The sequence below is a fragment of the Chrysemys picta genome, chromosome 3 (genome assembly GCF_011386835.1).
Source record: "Chrysemys picta bellii isolate R12L10 chromosome 3, ASM1138683v2, whole genome shotgun sequence".
NCBI classification, from domain to species: Eukaryota; Metazoa; Chordata; order Testudines; family Emydidae; genus Chrysemys; species Chrysemys picta.
The window spans coordinates 34,009,755-34,028,570 of record NC_088793.1 but is presented as its reverse complement, the minus strand read 5'-3'; the positions used below and the strand labels follow the sequence as shown (position 1 = coordinate 34,028,570).

Here is an 18,816-nt window from a genome sequence, read left to right as displayed (position 1 = left end):
GTAGAGGCAACATACTGGCACCTGTTGGGCGATTATATACATTTGTGTACATTTTAGGATGATCTAGAATGGGAGGAGCAGCAAAGGAATGCTTTTTTACTGTGCTAAAATGGAGATGTGTTTACATAAAACTGTTTAAAAAAACTATTATAACAGAAACAGTAAAGAAAATTTAAGATTTTTCTCCTGCATTCCACCTCTTGATTTATCGATATGAACAAACATGATTTGTCTGTTTTAGGTCTAAACAGTGCATGCATTTAATACTGCACGTCTACCAGCCAATATACATTTAAATTTATTTTACAAAAATAAGTAGAAGAGAAATGTAAAGGATACAACAAGTAGTAAATAATATAAATATAACAAGTTAAAAAACAAAATATTGGAGGAATACAATTAAGTCCAACATTAATACTTTCAAAAAGGACCCCTATTTTAAAGTTTTTAATTTATTTGAAAGTCTTTAACTAGAAATACTTGCATATATATTATCTCTTCTACATCCATTGTACCTATGCACTGCTCATGAAAGCAGTCAGAACTGTCTTGAAGGGCAGTCAGTGTTCTGTTGTGTTTAAATGTTGGTTTCTGCTACCAGTTTTCTGTTCTGATTCACTGAAGAATGCAGTGGTGAGAAGGTGAATCTTGTAGGGGGCTCTGGGCTGAGCCTGGGGCAGGGAGTTGGGGTACAGGATGGGGGCTCTGGACTGGGACAGAGTGTTGGGGTGCAGGAGGGGATGTGGGCTCTGGGAGGGAGTTTGGGTGCAGGAAGGGGTACAGGGTGCTAGCACTGGGAGGGGGGCTGGAGCAGGGGGTTGGGGTGCAGGAGGGGATACGGGACGTTGGCTCTGGGTGTGGTTGGGTTGGGACAGGGTGTTGGGGTACAGGAGGGGGTGCTGGTTCTGGGAGGGGGGTCAGGGCTGGGGCTTGGGGTGTAGGAGGGGGTTCAGGGTGCAGGAGGGGGGATGGGGTGCTGGCTCTGGGAGGGGGCGCAGGGCTGGTTTGGGGTGTTGGCACTGGGACAGGGCTCAAGGCTGAGGTTCGGGGTGCAAGAGGGAATTCAGGGTGCTGGCTCTGGGAGGGGGCTCAGGGCCAGGGGTTGGGATGCGGTCTCCCGCCGGGCAGCACTTACCTCCAGTGGCTCCTGGTCGGGGGTGCAGTGTGGCTGCTACTAAGGCAGGCTCCCTGCCTACCTTGGCCCCACGCCACTTCTGGAAAGCGCCAACGCGCCCCTGCGGCCCCTGGGGGGGCAGGCGGCATGTGGCTCTGCGCGCTGCCCATCTCTGCAAGCACCGCCCCCACAGTTCCCATTGGCCACAGCTCCCCATTCCTGGCCAATGGGAGCTGTAGGGGCAGTGCTTACAGGCAGGAGCAGCGTGTGGAGGGAGACCCCTGCCCCCCAACCGCGGGGCCGTGCTGGCTGCTTCTGGGAGCGGAGTGGGGCTGGGGCAGGCAGGGAGCCTGTCTTAGCGGCAGCCCCGCTGCGCAGCCGGAGATTGCGATCAACTGGGAGATCCTCCAGGATTGTCCAGCTGATCACGATCAACCGGTTGGTGGCCACTGGTTTAGACTATGAAAGCATAGCTTGCTAGGTTGGATGTAGGATGATGATATTTCATAGGATAAAATCCTAACAGAAATATGTGATTTCTCTGGTAGCCTTTCTGTGTCTCTTTTTTTTCCTTGTGAAGCCTTCAGCTGTATTCGGGGTTCATGTTCATCACATTTCTCCATTTATCCCTTAAGGGTTTGTCTGGGTTGCAGAATTGTTCAAGTGATAGTCCTTATTGTATTTTCCTATGAGTTATGCATGCGCACTGTACGTCTGGAGCTGGAGAATTTGAAAGTATTGTCCATTGGACGTACGTACACCCTGGCTTACCTCGTGCCTCCGTCTAAGGGGATAAAGGGTGGAGTGGACCGACTTTCCTTGTAACCATCACCCCAGGTAAAGAGCTTGGCAAACTTGGAGCGATGATGACAGATCCTCTGTTCACTATGTTCCATAAGGATAAGGTTTCTTTGTGTCTACATCCCAAATTCAGCCCCAACTAGTTTTGGAATGTCACCATAACCAATTGATTAACCTGTGTGCTCTTCTTCCCAAAACCAAATGCTTCCACAGAGGAATGAAAACTCCACTCCCTTGACATTTGGCGGGCCTTGGCCTTTTACCTTCAGGGAACAAAACAATCAGAAAATCCCTGAGACTGTTCATCATCATAGCAGAGAGTCAGAGGGCATGTCATCTCCACCCAGAGAATCTCCAAATGGATCTGTGATTGCATTCTACTCTATCAGCTGTTGAACCTCCTCTCCCATCTGCCATTGTATAATAGTCATTCCGCCAGAGAGCAAGCAACAACTGTGGCATCTCTTCAGGAGGTGGTACTTCTGGATATCTGTAAAGTGGCCACATGAGGCTCTATTCACGCATTTGCCAGACATGCCCTGGTGCCAGGACTCTTCTGCTGATGCCACAGTTAGGATTGTGGTACTCTGCTCAGCCCTACCATCTATATGCTCACACCCTCATCCTACTTAGGTACTTTTTGTTAGTCACCTGAAGTAGAATACAATAGGGACCAGAAGAATGGGAGGTTACTTACCTGTAACTGGAAGCTCTTCAATATGTGTGATCCCTATCTGTATTCCACTACCTGTTCTCCCTCTTCTCTGCTTTTGATCTTATCTGATTCATGGTAGAGAAGGAACTGGAGAGGCAGTTGGACCAATGGACGCAACTTTCAAATTCTCCAGCTCCGAATACATGGTGTGCATGTATAACTCTCAGTGGAACATAGATAGGGACCACACATCTTCAACATCCAGTTTACTGGTAAGTAGCCTCCCATTTCGTCATGTTTAAACACAATTATGTTGATGTGTAGATGTTGGAATGCTAAGCATGACTTAGCAGTCAGTGTGGAGCAGACAAATCACTTTCAGCACTAATCATGTAAAAACATTACTGCTACCAATTTTTTTGTTCCATGTGAAATTAATTCACATAAAAAGAGACCGCTTCTGAGTCATTGAGACTAAATGACCTCTATCCACAGAAAAGATGCAATGTGTTTGGTCAAGTGAAAATGTATGTGCTGCCACTAACGTACCTCATCCCCCCCTGTGAAGAAACTATCCTTAGGCTTGAAGGTTTAGTCAGATCTCCAGGCCTAATTACTCTTTGGCCTGTCTTCTGAGGCTTATGTAGTAAGTGCCAAGTGTGTCGATGATGATGGTTTTTTTTTTTTTTTTTTTTTTTTTTTTTTACATGCATAGCTGCCCTCTGAGGACAGTATTGGGACCGCTGAGATCATTTCACTTAAGCCACCAAAGAGCCATTAGATGGTAACTCTTGATATGTACTGTTCTGGGCTGGAAATGAATCCCTTCTCTGCAATTATACTGCTTCAGACTCCTTTCTTGAGGTTCCTGTTTGCATCTTCCTCTTTCTGGCTGCGGAAAATTAGATGGGACTCTCTTGAGAGATTGTTAGCACTGCTTAAGTGACTGTAGGATTTGATATTAGGTGATATAAAGCTCTTTGTATACACTGAGCACTTTTGAAAATCCCACCCATTGTACAATTTTCTGTGCGTTGCCTGGTTTCTGTGGGTGGAGGATGGGGTGGGGAAATCTTCCCTTAAAAAAATTATTCATATGTTAACATAAATTAATCTTTTTCATTGATGCAGTTCTGTTACACCATCTCTTACTCTCAATGCAATGTGTATATTCGTACTAAGTTAAAATTTAACATAGCGCCCACAGCTTGAACATTGTGCCTGAATCATATGATGAGATGAAACACTTTATAGAGATTTACTGGTATCTGCTACCCATGGTCATACAGCATTATTTCTTGCTTTAGTTATTTTGTTTAATCAAAATGTTATGTGAATGTGGCTAAAGGTATGGTATTTAAATCCAAAATTGTGCTGTCCTTTCTCCTTTCTTTCTAAATGAAATGATTTTTTCCCCTGTGATATTTTGCTTATTCTTAAATGTTATGTCATCATAAAATCTTTAGTACCTTTTCCAAAATTAATATTTTTCTGTTTAAAAATAAACAGTTCTTGCATACTTCCTTGAAAACCTACCCCTTTAAGAATGCATGTTACATATATTATATATCCAAACCAGCAGTCTTCAAAGGGCTAGATTCTGCCTCCTTTATGTTATATAGTACCTTACTCTGTTAGTATTCCCAGCAATATAAATAGGAAATACTGCAGCATAAGGCACTAATCAACATGAGTAAGGGTGACAGTCTCTCATGTTAAATTGATAATCTGTAAGGTCTTGGTCCTGCAGAGATTTGATATGTATGTTTGATTATGTGTTAAGTAGTTCCATTGAGTTCAGTGGGACTGCTCCTGTACTTAAAATTAAGCATACACATAAGTCTATACTGATGTGGTTTAAGAGATTGGAAAATAGATAATCATCAATAATAGGCTGAAATATATTAAACATAGAAAAAAATATATTAATATTATAATTTAAACAGACAAAAAGCAGATAGTGCAGAAATGAATGGACTCATTTTGCAATCTCTACTGTATGTTGTGTTTACTGCCATCCCAGCTGCAGACACTTTGTATGTTTGGTAGTGTTTGCAGATATGCGTTCTAAGGTTCAGTCAGATTGCATGTATCTTCGATTATTGATTGTACTAATAAATACTTACTAAACAGTATTAGGAAGAGAAATTAAAACTTTTCAAATATTTGAGTGAAGCCAAAGAATGTACATTTTTCATTATAGTATGTTAAAAATCTTGAACTAAAGCATAATTTAATTTTTTTGTTACAGATACAGAATATGAACAACATAATCACTTTCCCATTGGACAGTTTGCTTAAGGGAGACCTAAAAGGAGTAAAAGGGGTATGGTAATCATTTATTTCTGTTTTTATAAAGTTATTTTTGGTACAAATATATATGGCTAATGTACCAATTTAATTTTAGTTGAAAAAATACATATGCTAGTATGTATTTCACTCCATGCATCTGAAGAAGTGAGGTTGTTTACCCACGAAAGCTTATGCCCAAATAAATCTGTTAGTTTTTAAAGTGCCACCGGACTCCTTGTTGTTTTCGTGGATACAGGCTAACACAGCTACCCCCATATGCTAGTATACTACTTCACTACCTGGTAACTAAGGAATGCCCTTGAAATCAGCTGTGAACGGAATTACTTCTTTGCCCTTGTGGCTTAGCTATAGTACAGTGTGTAGTTAATTACAAAACCAAAGGACAAAGTTCCTTCAGAAGGTATAATAATCTTGAAGCTATGGTAGAAGATTGCAAGGATTGCACAGAGCTCAGATAAAATACGTGGGGAGAGATGCTTAAGAACTTGTGTTTAATTTAAAAGGATTACTATGAACATTATATAGCATTGTAAATTTATTTGGAGCTTTACACTTGAGTAGGTGAAACTTTTTGTTTAGCATGAATAAATATAGAATTTAAACTCTGGATGCGTCCTGCCTGAAGTAATAACTGTGTCCTGAGTTGAATAAACTTAGAACCCTAATGCTGATGCGTTTTTTGTAACAAATTTCTAAGCCAATGGCCTAGGAGTTTTTTTTAGCTTAGGGTCTGGTTATTAGTGAACAATGAGGAAGCAACTGGAAGCAGTTGTTCTGAAATTTTTAAATTAAAGGGGAAAAAAACAGAACAAAAATCCTACAAAATAGGCTGTAAACTGCAGAAAGGTAAAATGCTTCTTTAAAAAAAAAAAAAAAAACAGACAAAAATGGTTAGACCCTTTAGCTTCCTTCTAGTTATCTCAACTTTTCCTCCCCCTTTTACCTCTTTCTAACCCGTTCCTGCACTACAGGCCAATAACTGCAGCATATTTTTGTTTTCCTTCTTTCATAACTGAATTGGGAAAGAGAGCCGAGGTCCCAATCCTGCAAAGACTTAGCAAGTGTTTTAACCTTACACATTGTGTGTAGTCGGTCCAACTGACAATGGAACTATTCACAGTACATAAAGTTAAGCATGTTGCAGAATCAGGGTGTTAATGTGGGGACAAGAGACTCTCTTGTATCCCTGTATTCTTGACTGCCTGAGACCATTCCATTTCAGTGTAATATTTGGGTATGTTTAACAAGATGAAATCATTTGATTTTTATTTTCACAACTAATCTGCAGAAACAAATGAGACACAGGATTCATATAATTCAGGATACTGTGCATAGCAGCACACTGTACAAAGCAGTAGATAGCTTTTTCATGCCTCACCTTTGATTTGGTGTTTGTTCAAGTGCAAAATCAGTTTATTACAATCCACTCTGCTGTATATGTTGGTTCTGTTAATGTTATAAACAGGTAAAAAAAGGAGGAAGTAGAAATGCAGCAAAGCAAAAAAGAAAATATTGTCTTTGTTCTATAATGATTTGAAAGTGCTATGCTGATGGTTTCCTAAGCAGTCCTCCAAACATTTATGCAAAGGAGTAGCATTACTCATGAGTGTCATTGATGCTAAGTATTTGGAGGACTGGGTAGGGTTACCATACGTCTGGTTTTTCCCGGACATGTCCGGCTTTTTGGTAATCAAACCCCCGTCCTGGGGGAATTGCCAAAAAGCCGAACATGTTCGGGAAAATGCCGGCCGGGGACTTCCCCTCCCGCGGCTGCTCTGCTCCTCCCCTGACTCTTCGGCTCTGTTTAAGAGCCGAGCTGCCCGAGCGCTATGGGCTTCAGGCAGCCCCCTTGCCTCCGGACCCCAGCCGCCAGCCGGGCACTTCCCCTCCTGGGCTCTGACGGCGCAGGGTCCAGAGGCATGGGGGCTGCCCGAAGCCGGTAGTGCTCGGGCAGCTCGGCTCTTAAACAGAGCCGAAGAGTCAGGGGAGGAGCAGAGCCTCCGGCCGTGGCGGCTCTGCTCCTCCCCTGACTCTTCGGCTCTGTTTAAGAGCCAAGCGCTACGGGCTTCGGGCAGCCCCCATGCCTCCGGACCCTGCGCCGCTGGAGCCCGGGAGGGGAAGTGCCTGGTCGGCGGCTGGGGTCCGGAGGCATGGGAGCTGCCCGAAGCCCGAGCGCTACCAGCTTCACGGTTTGCCGGGCAGCCTCCAGACCCTGCGCCCCCGGCTGGGCGCTTCCCCTCCCGGGCTCCAGCTGCGCTGGGGAAGCGCCGGCCGGGGGCGCAGGGTCTGGGGGCTGCCCGGCAAACCGTGAAGCCGGTAGCGCTCGGGCAGCCCTTTTCGCGTGGCTGGGAGTGGGAGGGAGGAGGGGGCGGAGTTGGGGCGGGTCTGGGGTGGGAAATGGGCGAGGCCAGGGCCCGTGGAGGGTCCTCTTTTTTTATTTGTTAAATATGGTAACCCTAAGACTGGGCCCTCAGTCCTTACAATGCTGTCGCCTTGGTCTGTGGCTTAAGTGAATAATTATGAATATGGATTTCATAAATAATTGTTTTAAGGAAATGTGTGGTTTCTGCTATGTATTATCATTTTTTTTCTAATTTTGGTAGTTAGTAATATTGTTTGATCTATAGTGGGCTGATCTCTCTAATCATGTAATAAAACTTCAATCACCGAGCACATTAGATGCTAATAAAACAATTGAATGCCTTGTAAAAATAAGCACTTATCCAAGTTATCTTGTGCTCAGAGCCAAATCCTCTAGTTTGCTCTTTTTGAAGTCCAGGGAAATTCTGCATCTGAGTTAGGCTGCAGGATTTGGGCCAGTAGGGCCCAATCCTATTCCCACTGAAGTCAAATGACTAAGTCTTTACTAAAGACTTGATTGTACCATTTAGGCAAAGACTTTCAGGTGGTGTAGAGCTGAATTGCCTCAAGGGCAGTTTTAGAGGCCAAATGCCTTTCTGAGCTATGCAGTGTGCAGGGGGAGCATGCACACTGCCATATGTTCTTTGTTTTTGTTTTTTTTTAAGGATGCTGCATAATCTGTTCCCCATGCACACTTGCATGCAGCTATGCACTCTTGGAGTAGTAGTTAGGAAGCAGTCCTTACACACACCTGAGCTCTTTTTTTCCCAGCTCTTATGTGAGCTGCACAAAGGGGGAGGGGGAAGGGGAGAGGAAGGGCTCCTTGTTCCCTGTCAGTCCTGTACTAAGCACCCACAACAATGCCTGGGCCTGGGTGATTAGATCTACTGTGTTTTTTGTAGCAAATACTTAGCCATGTTAAATGTCTTTTTCCTATGTTGACAGGATCTGAAAAAACCTTTTGATAAGGCTTGGAAGGACTACGAAACAAAAGTGTATGTATTTCCTTTTTAATAAAAGTGTAGAGCATAATTTGAAATGTAGAGGTGGTGGTGGTTTATGTTATTGTAACACCTTGAGCCCCACCTGAGATCCTGAGCATAATTTCTTTCAAAGCATGTGCACAATACTGATCTATGGAAAAATTATTTTAGAATTCTGTAGTTGATAATATAACTTATGAATTAAGTTAATTATCATTTATTGTGCTATGGCAATGATGGTTAAAAAATGCGTTCCATTTTTGGTAAGCTTGTGTGCTTAATAATGTTCCCATTAGAGAGCAGTCATAACCAGTCCACCTTTATTACCCCCTTCACTGCATATGGGGAGAGGTACTGTTCTTTGAGTGCCTTCTGGAGAACAATGTCCACTGGGGTCCACTTGCCCCCTTTCTCCCTCCCCTGGTGGAGGGTTCTGAGGGTATAAAAGAGCAAGTGGTCCCAACCCCCCTTTAATTCCTTCTTAAACTACTGAAGGTGCAGTGAACTTGGATTGCATATAGTGTCCTTATTATTTCTGTCATTTTTTATTTTCCTGCCTCCTTCTGCCTTTTCATGGACCATTTTCAGTTTAGTTAGATTGTTGGTCATTTCATACAGTTTTTTTATTTAGAATAACAAAGAAGGTGTGAGTCTGGCATGGCTGAGTCTGAGCAGTCCAGAGAAGTGGGAAGGATGCCTCTTGCGCCCCTATTGATTATTGTGGGGTGGGACAGAACTTCCCAGGCCCAGTCAACTAAATCTGGAAATATGTAAGTCCAGCATCAACTCTGGACAGCTGCTAGCCTAAGTGGCTCTGTGCCTGGCTTAATTATGTCCTTCTCCCTTTCTTACCTGACTGGGCCTTGCACTGAAATTCTGGCAGTTGACTTGGCACTGAGGTTTCTGGACCCCTTTGGGGTGACGTCATTTGGTGCTGACATTCCATCATTGCTGATATGACACTGAGGTTGACCTTGTTCAGGGCTGAGATTCCAACACTATGGGTATCCCCAGATCCATCCAATGGCTATTATCCAGTGCCATGGTCCCTCTTGATGAAATAGAGAGACAGGGTTGATGAAGTAATATCTTTTTTTTTTTTTTGGACCAACTTCTGTTGGTGAGAGAGATCAGCTTTCAAGCCACACAGAGCTCTGTCTGGGTTGAAAACTTGTCTCTCTCACCCACAAAAGTTGGTACAGTAAATGTGTTACCTCACCCACCTAGTCTCTCTAATATTCTGGGACCGATATGGCTACATTTACACTGCATGTTGTCCATGGTAGTATCATTCCCACTACTGTCTGTGTTGTCGGAATCTGGTGCCAAGATTTTGATACTGTTGGCAGGTATACCATGTGCTTGAAGTGGATCAGTATCAGTATAACTGGAGTTAGATCCCCAGATCCTTTTGGATCCTTTTGGGTCCAAGTGCCGTGGATCTGGCACAATTTACTCCGGTGAGCCAGTTTCTTGACGTGGCGTGGTGCTGAGTATAAGTGGCACTAAAGTCGACCTTAGTTGACTTCGTGTATCCAACTGAAATGGGCATAAGATCCATCTGAGTCAACATAACTCAGTGCTAAGGCTCCACCTCTGTTATCGTGGGTAAACCATTTGTTAAATGATTTAGTGCCTCGTATCAATGATACCCAGGTTGGTGGATTTGCCCAAGTCATTGGATCCAATGCCAGCGCAACTGACTTATCTGATGTGCCACTTATTAAAGGGGTGTTATACCATATTTCAGCATCACCAAGGTTGCCTGATTTGTCATGGGTAGCTGCGTTTGAGTCCAAATATCCAGCACCCTTGATTTTCTGGCACCGTCAACTCTATACTGAGCAGTCCAATATTGAGTATCCAGCAACACAGGATCAGGAGAATCTGATGCTGTGACACTGTCTAACATAAGTGGTTCACAGACGGACTGAGTCTGGTTCTGAGAACCTGGCACCATTGATTTTGGGTTTTTATAGGTGGCACCATAGTCTCCTGATAATTTGGAGTCTACTGAGTTGGCACCCCTAAATGTTGGCATTGCGCCCCAGAATTTCTCCAGTGGTCAGATGCTTAGTTGCATGTTAAACTCTGTTCAGAGATGGTGGTTTAATCCAAGTTCTCGGTCATAGTTGACTGAGGCTCTAGGCATTCCTTTTGTGGGAGTCTCTCCAGATGAAATCAGTAGAACTGACAAATTTTCAGGCTGACAGTTCTGAGGAGGACCCAGAATGGCCTTAGTCAGCTACAAAATTCTTCAACTGGGTTCCCTAAACAAGGTGTTCTTGAATGCCAAGACATCCTTGGTTCTGAAATCTTGAAAAAACTTTTCCCATTCTGAGACTAAGGTAGCTCCAGTGCCTATAATGTCTCCTTCAGTATCACACCACTTATTGGTTCTGAAAGTGATTCAGACCTCAAAGCTGGTGCTGATGGCCTGATTTTGAAACTGTCCAAGGCTGTTACTTCCTAGAGACACCTAGGTTTCAATTCTAGTTTCAATGCTTTGTTTTGGAAGACAGGCTATAAAGAGCTTCCCTAAAGTCCACTCTACTATTGTGATGGTGGATCACTGGGTCTGAATGCTTGTCCTATTTATTTACAATCAATTATATACTGATATCCCCCAAACTTCAAGGAGCAGCAGTTTAAAACAAATAAATACATCAATAATAAAAAAAGAAATTTTGGCAGCCACTGCTGGGACCACACTGCTTTGGTAGCAAAGGACTCAATTCAGGTTGAATTGGGCCTTCTGATGCCGCGTTTCTGATGCTTTAGTCCTGGAGCTTATTCTACTGCAGTGCCAGAAATACTTTAGATTTTCCTCCTCAGTTTGAACATTACAGGCTGTTTGTTTCAGGTGCAGCTCAGAAATGTTTTCATGTTGTTGTAAATTTACCTGAGCTTGAATCTGCAGGTAGTGACCATGCCCTGTGCGAAAGCACTTCAACTTGTAAATTTGGGATTCTCAACTGAAATTGAAAACACTGGTTGCTCGGAATTGTTGGTTTGTAGTGCTATTCCTTGCTTGCTCAGCACATGAAAATTGTTATCTACATGGTGACATTGGTATCATATTGCCTCTTTCTACAGGACTAGCTCCAACCCTGTCCAACTAATCAGGGGTATCCACAAGATTATTTCCTATTTAAGCAGCACAGTGTTTTAATATCCTGAAATGATTGTTTAGACTTCGGGGCTTGCATGCATTCGTGTCTGTATCTAGACTTTGGTCCACAGATAGGTTCCTTTTACACTGTAACTGTGATATACCTCCCTCCTAGTGAAAAAGGTTTTCCTAATATCCAACCTAAACCTCCCCCATTTGCTACCACTGAGAACAGTCTAGATCCATCCTCTTTGGAACCCCCTTTCAGGTAGTTGAAAGCAGCTATCAAATCCCCCCTCATTCTTCTCTTCTGCAGACTAAACAATCCCAGTTCCCTCAGCCTCTCCTCATAAGCCATGTGCTCCAGCTCCTTAATCATTTTTGTTGCCCTCCGCTGGACTCTTTCCAATTTTTCCTTCTTGTAGTGTGGGGCCCAAAACTGGACACAGTACTACAGATGAGGCCTCAGCAATGCCAAATAGAGGGGAATGATCACATCCCTCGATCTGCTGGCAATGCCCCTACTTATACAGCCCAAAATGCCATTAGCCTTCTTGGCAACAAGGGCACACTGTTGACTCATATCCAGCTTCTCGTCCACTGTACCCCCTAGGTCCTTTTCTGCAGGACTGCTACCTAGCCATTGGGTCCCTAGTCTATAGCAGTGCATAGGATTCTTCCATTCTAAGTGCAGGACTCTGCACCTGTCCTTGTTGAACCTCATCAGATTTCTTTTGTCCCAATCTTCTAATTTGCCTAAATCCCTCTGAATTCTATCCCTACCCTCCAGCGTATCTACCACTCCTCCCAGTTTAGTGTCATTTGTAAACTTGCTGAGGGTGCAATCCACACCATCCTCCAGATCATTAATGAAGATATTGAACAAAACCGGCCCTAGGACCGATCCTTGGGGCACGCCACTTGATACCGGCTGCCAACTAGACATGGAGCCATTGATCACTACCCTTTGAGCCCGACGATCTAGCCAGCTTTCTATCCACCTTATAGTCCATTCATCCAGCCCATACTTCTTTAACTTGCCAGCAAGAATACTGTGGGAGACTCTATCAAAAGCTTTGCTAAAGTCAAGGAATAACATGTCCACTGCTTTCCTGTCAACCACAAAGCCAGTTATCTCATCATAGAAGGCAATTAGGTTAGTCAGGCGTGACTTGCCCTTGGTGAATCCATGCTGACTGTTCCTGAACACTTTCCTCTCCTCTAAGTGCTTCAGAATTGATTCCTTGAGAACCTGCTCCATGATTTTTCCAGGGTCTGAGGTGAGGCTGACTGGCCTGTAGTTCCCCAGATCCTCCTCCTTCCGTTTTTTAAAGATGGGCACTACATTAGCCTTTTTCCAGTCATCTGGGACCTCCCCCGATTGCCATGAGTTTTCAAAGATAATGGCCAATGGCTCTGCAATCACATCCGCCAACTCCTTTAGCACCCTCGGATGCAGCGCATCCGGACTCATGGACTTGTTCTCGTCCAGCTTTTCTAAATAGTCCTCAACCACTTCTTTTTTCACAGAGGGCTGGTCACCTCCTCCCCATGCTGTGCTGCCAGTGCAGTAGTCTGGGAGCTGACCTTGTTCGTGAAGACAGAGGCAAAAAAAGCATTGAGTACATTAGCTTTTTCCACATCCTCTGTCACTAGGTTGCCTCCCTCATTCAGTAAGGGGCCCACACTTTCCTTGACCACCACCTTGTTGCTAACATACCTGAAGAAACCCGTCTTGTTACTCTTAACTTCTCTTGCTAACTGCAACTCCAAGTGTGATTTGGCCTTCCTGATTTCACTCCTGCATGCCCGAGCAATATTTTTATACTCCTCCCTGGTCATTTGTCCAATCTTCCACTTCTTGTAAGCTTCTTTTTTGTGTTTAAGATCAGCAAGGATTTCACTGTTAAGCCAAGCTGGTCGCCTGTCACATTTACTATTCTTTCTACACATCGGGATGGTTTGTTCCTGCAACCTCAATAAGGATTCTTTAAAATACAGCCAGTTCTCCTGGACTCCTTTCCCCCTCCATGTTATTCTCCCAGGGGATCCTGCTCATCAGTTCCCTGAGGGAGTCAAAGTCTGCTTTTCTGAAGCAGGGCTTTGGAGCTGTGCTCCGGCTCCGCTCCAGCTCCAGGCAAAAACCTGCTGCTCCACTGCTCTGGAGCTGCTCCACGCTCCAGCTCCGGGCTCCGCTCCAAAGCCCTGTTCTGAAGTCCAGGGTCCGTATTTTCTTCCTTGTGTCAGGATCCTGAACTCGACCATCTCATGGTTACTGCTTCCCAGGTTCCCATCCGCTTTTACTTCCCCTACTAATGCTTCCCTGTTTGTGAGCAGCAGGTCAAGAAGAGCTCTGCCCCTAGTTGGTTCCTCCAGCACTTGCACCAGGAAATTGTCCCCTATACTTTCCAAAAACTTCCTGGATTGTCTGTGCACCGTTGTATTGCTCTCCCAGCAGATATTGGGGTGATTGAAGTCCCCCATGAGAACCAGGGCCTGTGATCAGGGCCGGCCTTAGCAAGGGCGGGGCCCAATTCCTCCTGCCGGGGTTGCGCGGTTTGGGGCTGGGTCCGGGGGTGCTCGGCCAGCACTGCTCGGCTGGGGCTGGGTCAGAGTCACTCGGCCGGGGCCGGTGCCCCGGGGTCCGAGCCAGAGCCGCCGGGGCCAGAGCCGCTCGGGCCAGGGGTACTCAGCTGGGGCCGGAGCCGCCGGGGGTGCTCGGGCGGAACCGGTGCCCCGGGACCCGGGCCGGGCCGCAGCCAGAGCCGCTCGGCGTTGGGCCGGCGCCGCGGGGCTGGGGCCAGCGCGCTCGGCCAGAACCGGGGCCGGTGCCCTGGGCCCCGAGCCGGGCTGGAGCCAGAGCCGCTGGGGCCGGGGTTGGGGGTGCTCGGCCGGGGCCGGACTGGGCCGTGCCGCACCTCCCCGGAGCCCTACTCGCGCCCACCGCCCCAGCTTACCTGCTGCTGCCCGCCTGCCCCTGCTTCTTTTCAGACTTCCCGCGAACAGCTGATTCGCGGGAAGCAGGGGAGGGGAGGATGGGGAAGTGAGCTGGGGGCGGGGGTGGGGTGGACAGCTGCGGGGCCCTCTTAGGTGCGGGCCCGATTCAGCCGAATCGGCCTAAAGCCAGCCCTGCCTGTGATCTAGTAACTTCTGTTAGTTGCCGGAAGAAAGCCTCGTCCACCTCATCCCCCTGGTCTGGTGGTCTATAGCAGACTCCCACCACGACATCCCCTTTGTTGCTCACACTTCTAAACTTAATCCAGAGACACTCAGGTTTTTCTGCAGTTTCATACTGGAGCTCTAAGCAGTCCTACTGCTCTCTTACATACAATGCAACTCCTCCACCTTTTCTACCCTGCCTATCCATCCATGACAGTACTCCAGTCTCGTGATTTATACCATCAGGTCTCTGTTATTTCAATCACATCATAATTTCTTGACTGTGCCAGGACTTCCAGTTCTCCCTGCTTGTTTTCCAGGCTTCTTGCATTTGTTTATAGGCACTTAAGATAACTTGCTGATCGTTCTGCTTTCTCAATATGAGGCAGGAGTCCTCCCCTCTTGCGCTCTCCTGCTTGTGCTTCCTTCCAGCATCTCACTTACCTCAGGGCTTTGGTCTCCTTCCCCCGGTGAACCTAGTTTAAAGTCCTCCTCACTAGGTTAGCCAGCCTGCTTGTGAAGATGCTCTTCCCTCTCTTCGTTAAGTGGAGTCTGTCTCTGCCTAGCACTCCTTCTTCTTGGAACACCGTCCCATGGTCAAAGAATCCAAAGCCTTCTTTCCGACGCCACCTGCGTAGCCATTCATTGACTTCCACAATTTGATGGTCTCTACCCGGGCCTTTTCCTTGCACAGGGAGGATGGACGAGAACACCACTTGCGCCTCAAACTCCTTTATCCTTCTTCCCAGAGCCATGTAGTCTGCAGTGATCCGCTCAAGGTCATTCTTGGCAGTATCATTGGTGCCCACGTGGAGAAGCAGGAAGGGGTAGCAATCCGAGGGCTTGATGAGTCTCAGCAGTCTCTCCGTCACATTGTGAAACCTAGCTCCTGGCAAGCAGCACACTTGTATATGTATAGATTACACTCTTAAAAACCAATATTTACTGGTAAAAAAACCTCTATCTTCAGACTGTGTCATTAGGAAACTTCTCATGTAACCTTACAAATTGCAAATATTTTTTTTTTAAACGTAAATTATTTAAAACCAGTTCCTTTTTCTTACCTGCCAGGCCTCGAGTTCAGTGATCTCCTGGACTGATGATACCTCTAATACATGACAGTGGAATTGGTCAAATTATGGCTGTTTGACTAGACCTGGGGTGGAGCATAGATTCTTTTTTGTTTTTGATTTTTCTGTCCGTCCCGTCCCCCCCCTTCCCCCGCACACACACTCTCATTGCTTTTCCCATGTGCTTACACACTAACAGCAGTCATGCAGAGGGAGCATGTGGAGAAGGAATGCATGTGTCAGAAAAACTGCTCAGACTTCCAGCAGGCAGACCATATTTAACAAAGTGGTGAGCCAAATCTCACCCACACATGTCAGTTTGATCAACCCTGTTGTGGTGTATTAGATATTAATGATGTGATATCAGCTCTTGCACCATAGACTTGCTGTAGTGTGGTGGTATTTATGCATTGATTTCTATTATGGTAGTGCCTCCAATGTCACCAGGCACATTCCAGACATCATATAAAACACAGTTCTTGTCCCCCAAAGAGTGCTGTGCCTAAGAAATTGATTTTAAACTATTTTTAATTTTTAAAAAGCATTTATTACTTTGTAAGGCAGTGAATATGTCTGTTAGTTCTGTGCTAGCAGCTCTACTGCTACGAAAGGAAAAACAATGAAAGCAGATGATGTTTCGACTATGGCTAACTGGTGCCCTCCTTCTCTCATCTGCCAACCTTCCCATTCAATTCTGAAAACTACAAATGAATTAATTACACCCTTCACTACACATTTTAAATACCCTTGCAAATAAACAGAACTGTTATTTGAATGTGTTCATGTGATTACAGGAATCAGTTAAGTGAGTTAAAGTGCATTACTTCAATGTGCAGAAACATGCACACTCATGGATGCAGATATCCACACGCTGTTCATGGCCTGTTTCTGCACCATTTGAAGTCAGTTGGAGAAGGAATAGGTTGTTACTGCAGACCTAAATCTGTAAGAAAAATAAATGTTGCATGTGTTTATATAATGCTCTTTCCACTTGGGTAAATTCACTTGTTAACTTTTTTTTTTTCTTTTTTTTTTTCCTTTTCTTTTCAAAAATGGCGAGGCTCAAACTGTTAAAACCATTTTAAGTTTCTGGAATGTAAAAATATCTGGCCATGTCTACACTTACTAGGGATCGATGCTGCTGCAATCGATGCAGTGGGGATTGATTTAGTGTGTCTAGTGAAGACTCACTAAATTGACTGCAGAGCGCTCTCTGGTCGACTCCGGTACTCCAGAACAAGAAGATTAAGGTAAGTCGACGGGAGAGTGTCTCCTGTCGACGCAGTGCAGTGTAGACACTGCAGTAAGTCGACCTAAGCTATGCTGACTGTTATTCACGCAGCTGGAGTAGCTTAACTTGGGTCGATTTACCGCGGTAGTGTAGACAAGGCCTAAGTGTCTGAAATTTTTTTGTAAAAGCCCTAGTCCTCGTCCATACCCCTACACTTGGACTCAGTAGATGGTTAAACTGTTTTTTCCATATTGCAGTATAGTTTTCCTTTTGGCCAAGTATAGTATAGTAATTTCAGGATATAGTGCTCCCTTGCTCTCCAGTGGGAAGGGAGGCCACTCTGCCTCGTTGTTTTGGGGTTTAGTCCTCTGCCTCGGGTTGCACCAGTGGAGCTGAGCCGTAAGCAGTCTAGAGCTCTGGGCCCGTCTGACAGAGGCAAACACACAGCCATGGTCTGGGCCCCTTGTCCCTGCCCCTGGGAAGGGCAGCGCCCTGTGTAGTCTCTAGCTCACAGGCTCGCAATAGGGCTGACAGCAAGTAACAATCTAGGGCCCTAGCCCTTGGGCTGGGCTGGTAGCAGGCTGTAGCCTGAGTCTCCCGGCACAGGCAGCTGGCACAGACAACCAGCACAGGTGATAAGTAACAGTCAGCATGGATTTGTCAAGAACAAATTGTGTCAAACCAACCTGATAGCTCTTTGACAGGGTAACAAGCCTTGTGGATAGGGGGGAAGTGGTAGATGTGGTATATTTTGACTTTAGTAAGGCTTTTGATACGGTCTCACATGACCTTCTCATAAACAAACTAGGGAAATACAACCTAGATGGAGTTACTACAAGGTGGGTGCATAACTGGTTGGAAAATCGTTTCCAGAGAGTAGTTATCAGTGGTTCACTGTCATGCTGGAATGGCATAGCAAGTGGGGTCCTGCAGGGATCGGTTCTGGGTCCGGTTCTGTTCAATATATTCATCAAGGTTTTAGAGACTAGACATAAAGTTTGCGAATGATACCAAGCCTGGAGGTGTTGCAAGTGCTTTGGAGGATAGGATTAAAATTCAAAATGATCTGGACAAACTGGAGAAATGGGCTGAAGTAAATAGGATGAAATTCAATAAGGATAAATGCAAAGTACTCCACTTAGGAAGGAACAATCAGTTGCGCACACACAAAATGGGAAAGGACTGCCTAGGAAGGAGTACTGCGGAAAGGGATCTGTGGGTCATAGTGGACCACAAGCTAAATATAAGTCAATAGTGTAACGCTGTTTCAAAAAAAGCAAACATCATTCTGGGATGTATTAGCAGGAGTATTGTAAGCAAAACACGAGAAGTAATTCTTCCGCTCTACTGTGCGCTGATTAGGCCTCAACTGGAGGCACCAGTTCTGTTCTGGGCACCACATTTCAGGAAAGATGTGGACAAATTGGAGAAAGTCCAGAGAAGAGCAAAAAAGAAAGGTTAAAGGTCTAGAAAACATGATCTACGAGGGAAGATTGGAAAAAATTGGGTTCGTTTAATTTGTAAAAGAGAAGACTGAGAGGGTACATGATAGAACCACCCTGACAGGAAGTTTTTCCTAATGTCCAATCTAAACCTCCTTCATTTTATGTACTTGATAACAGTTTTCAAGTACATAAAAGGTTGTTACAAGGAGGAGAGCAAAGAATTGTTTTTCTTAACCACTGCGGATAGGACAAGAAGGAATGGGCTTAAATTGCAGCAAGGGAGGTGTAGGTTGGACATTAGGAAAAACTTCCTAACTGTCAGTGTGGTTAAGCACTGGAATAAATTGCCTAGGGAGGTTGTGGAGGAATCTCCATCACTGGAGATTTTTAAGAGTAAGTTAGACAAACACCTGTCAGGAATGGTCTAGATAATACTTAGTCCTGCCATGAGTGCAGGGTACTGGACTAGATGACCTCTCTAGGTCCCTTCCAGTCCAATGATTTTATGATTATTTTCAGTGCTGCTCTTTGGCTTGTCTGCAGCCCCTCATGTTCACAAAGTGTTTGGTGGT

The 18,816-nt window shown here is 45.2% G+C and overlaps 1 protein-coding gene across 6 annotated transcripts in view; it reads left to right on the top strand.

The window, feature by feature from the left end:
- ASAP2 (ArfGAP with SH3 domain, ankyrin repeat and PH domain 2) overlaps positions 1–18,816 on the top strand; it is a 163,725-nt gene that overhangs the window by 49,620 nt on the left and 95,289 nt on the right. For 5 of the 6 annotated variants that reach the window (XM_008179899.4, XM_008179896.4, XM_065590132.1 and 2 more), the window contains 2 exons: positions 4,822–4,896; positions 8,190–8,239. In XM_008179899.4, coding sequence (XP_008178121.1) covers positions 4,822–4,896; positions 8,190–8,239 — 125 coding nt within the window. Of the gene's footprint in view, positions 1–3,831; positions 3,919–4,821; positions 4,897–8,189; positions 8,240–18,816 lie in introns of those variants that run through there. The other variant, XM_065590135.1, reaches the window with a different exon arrangement.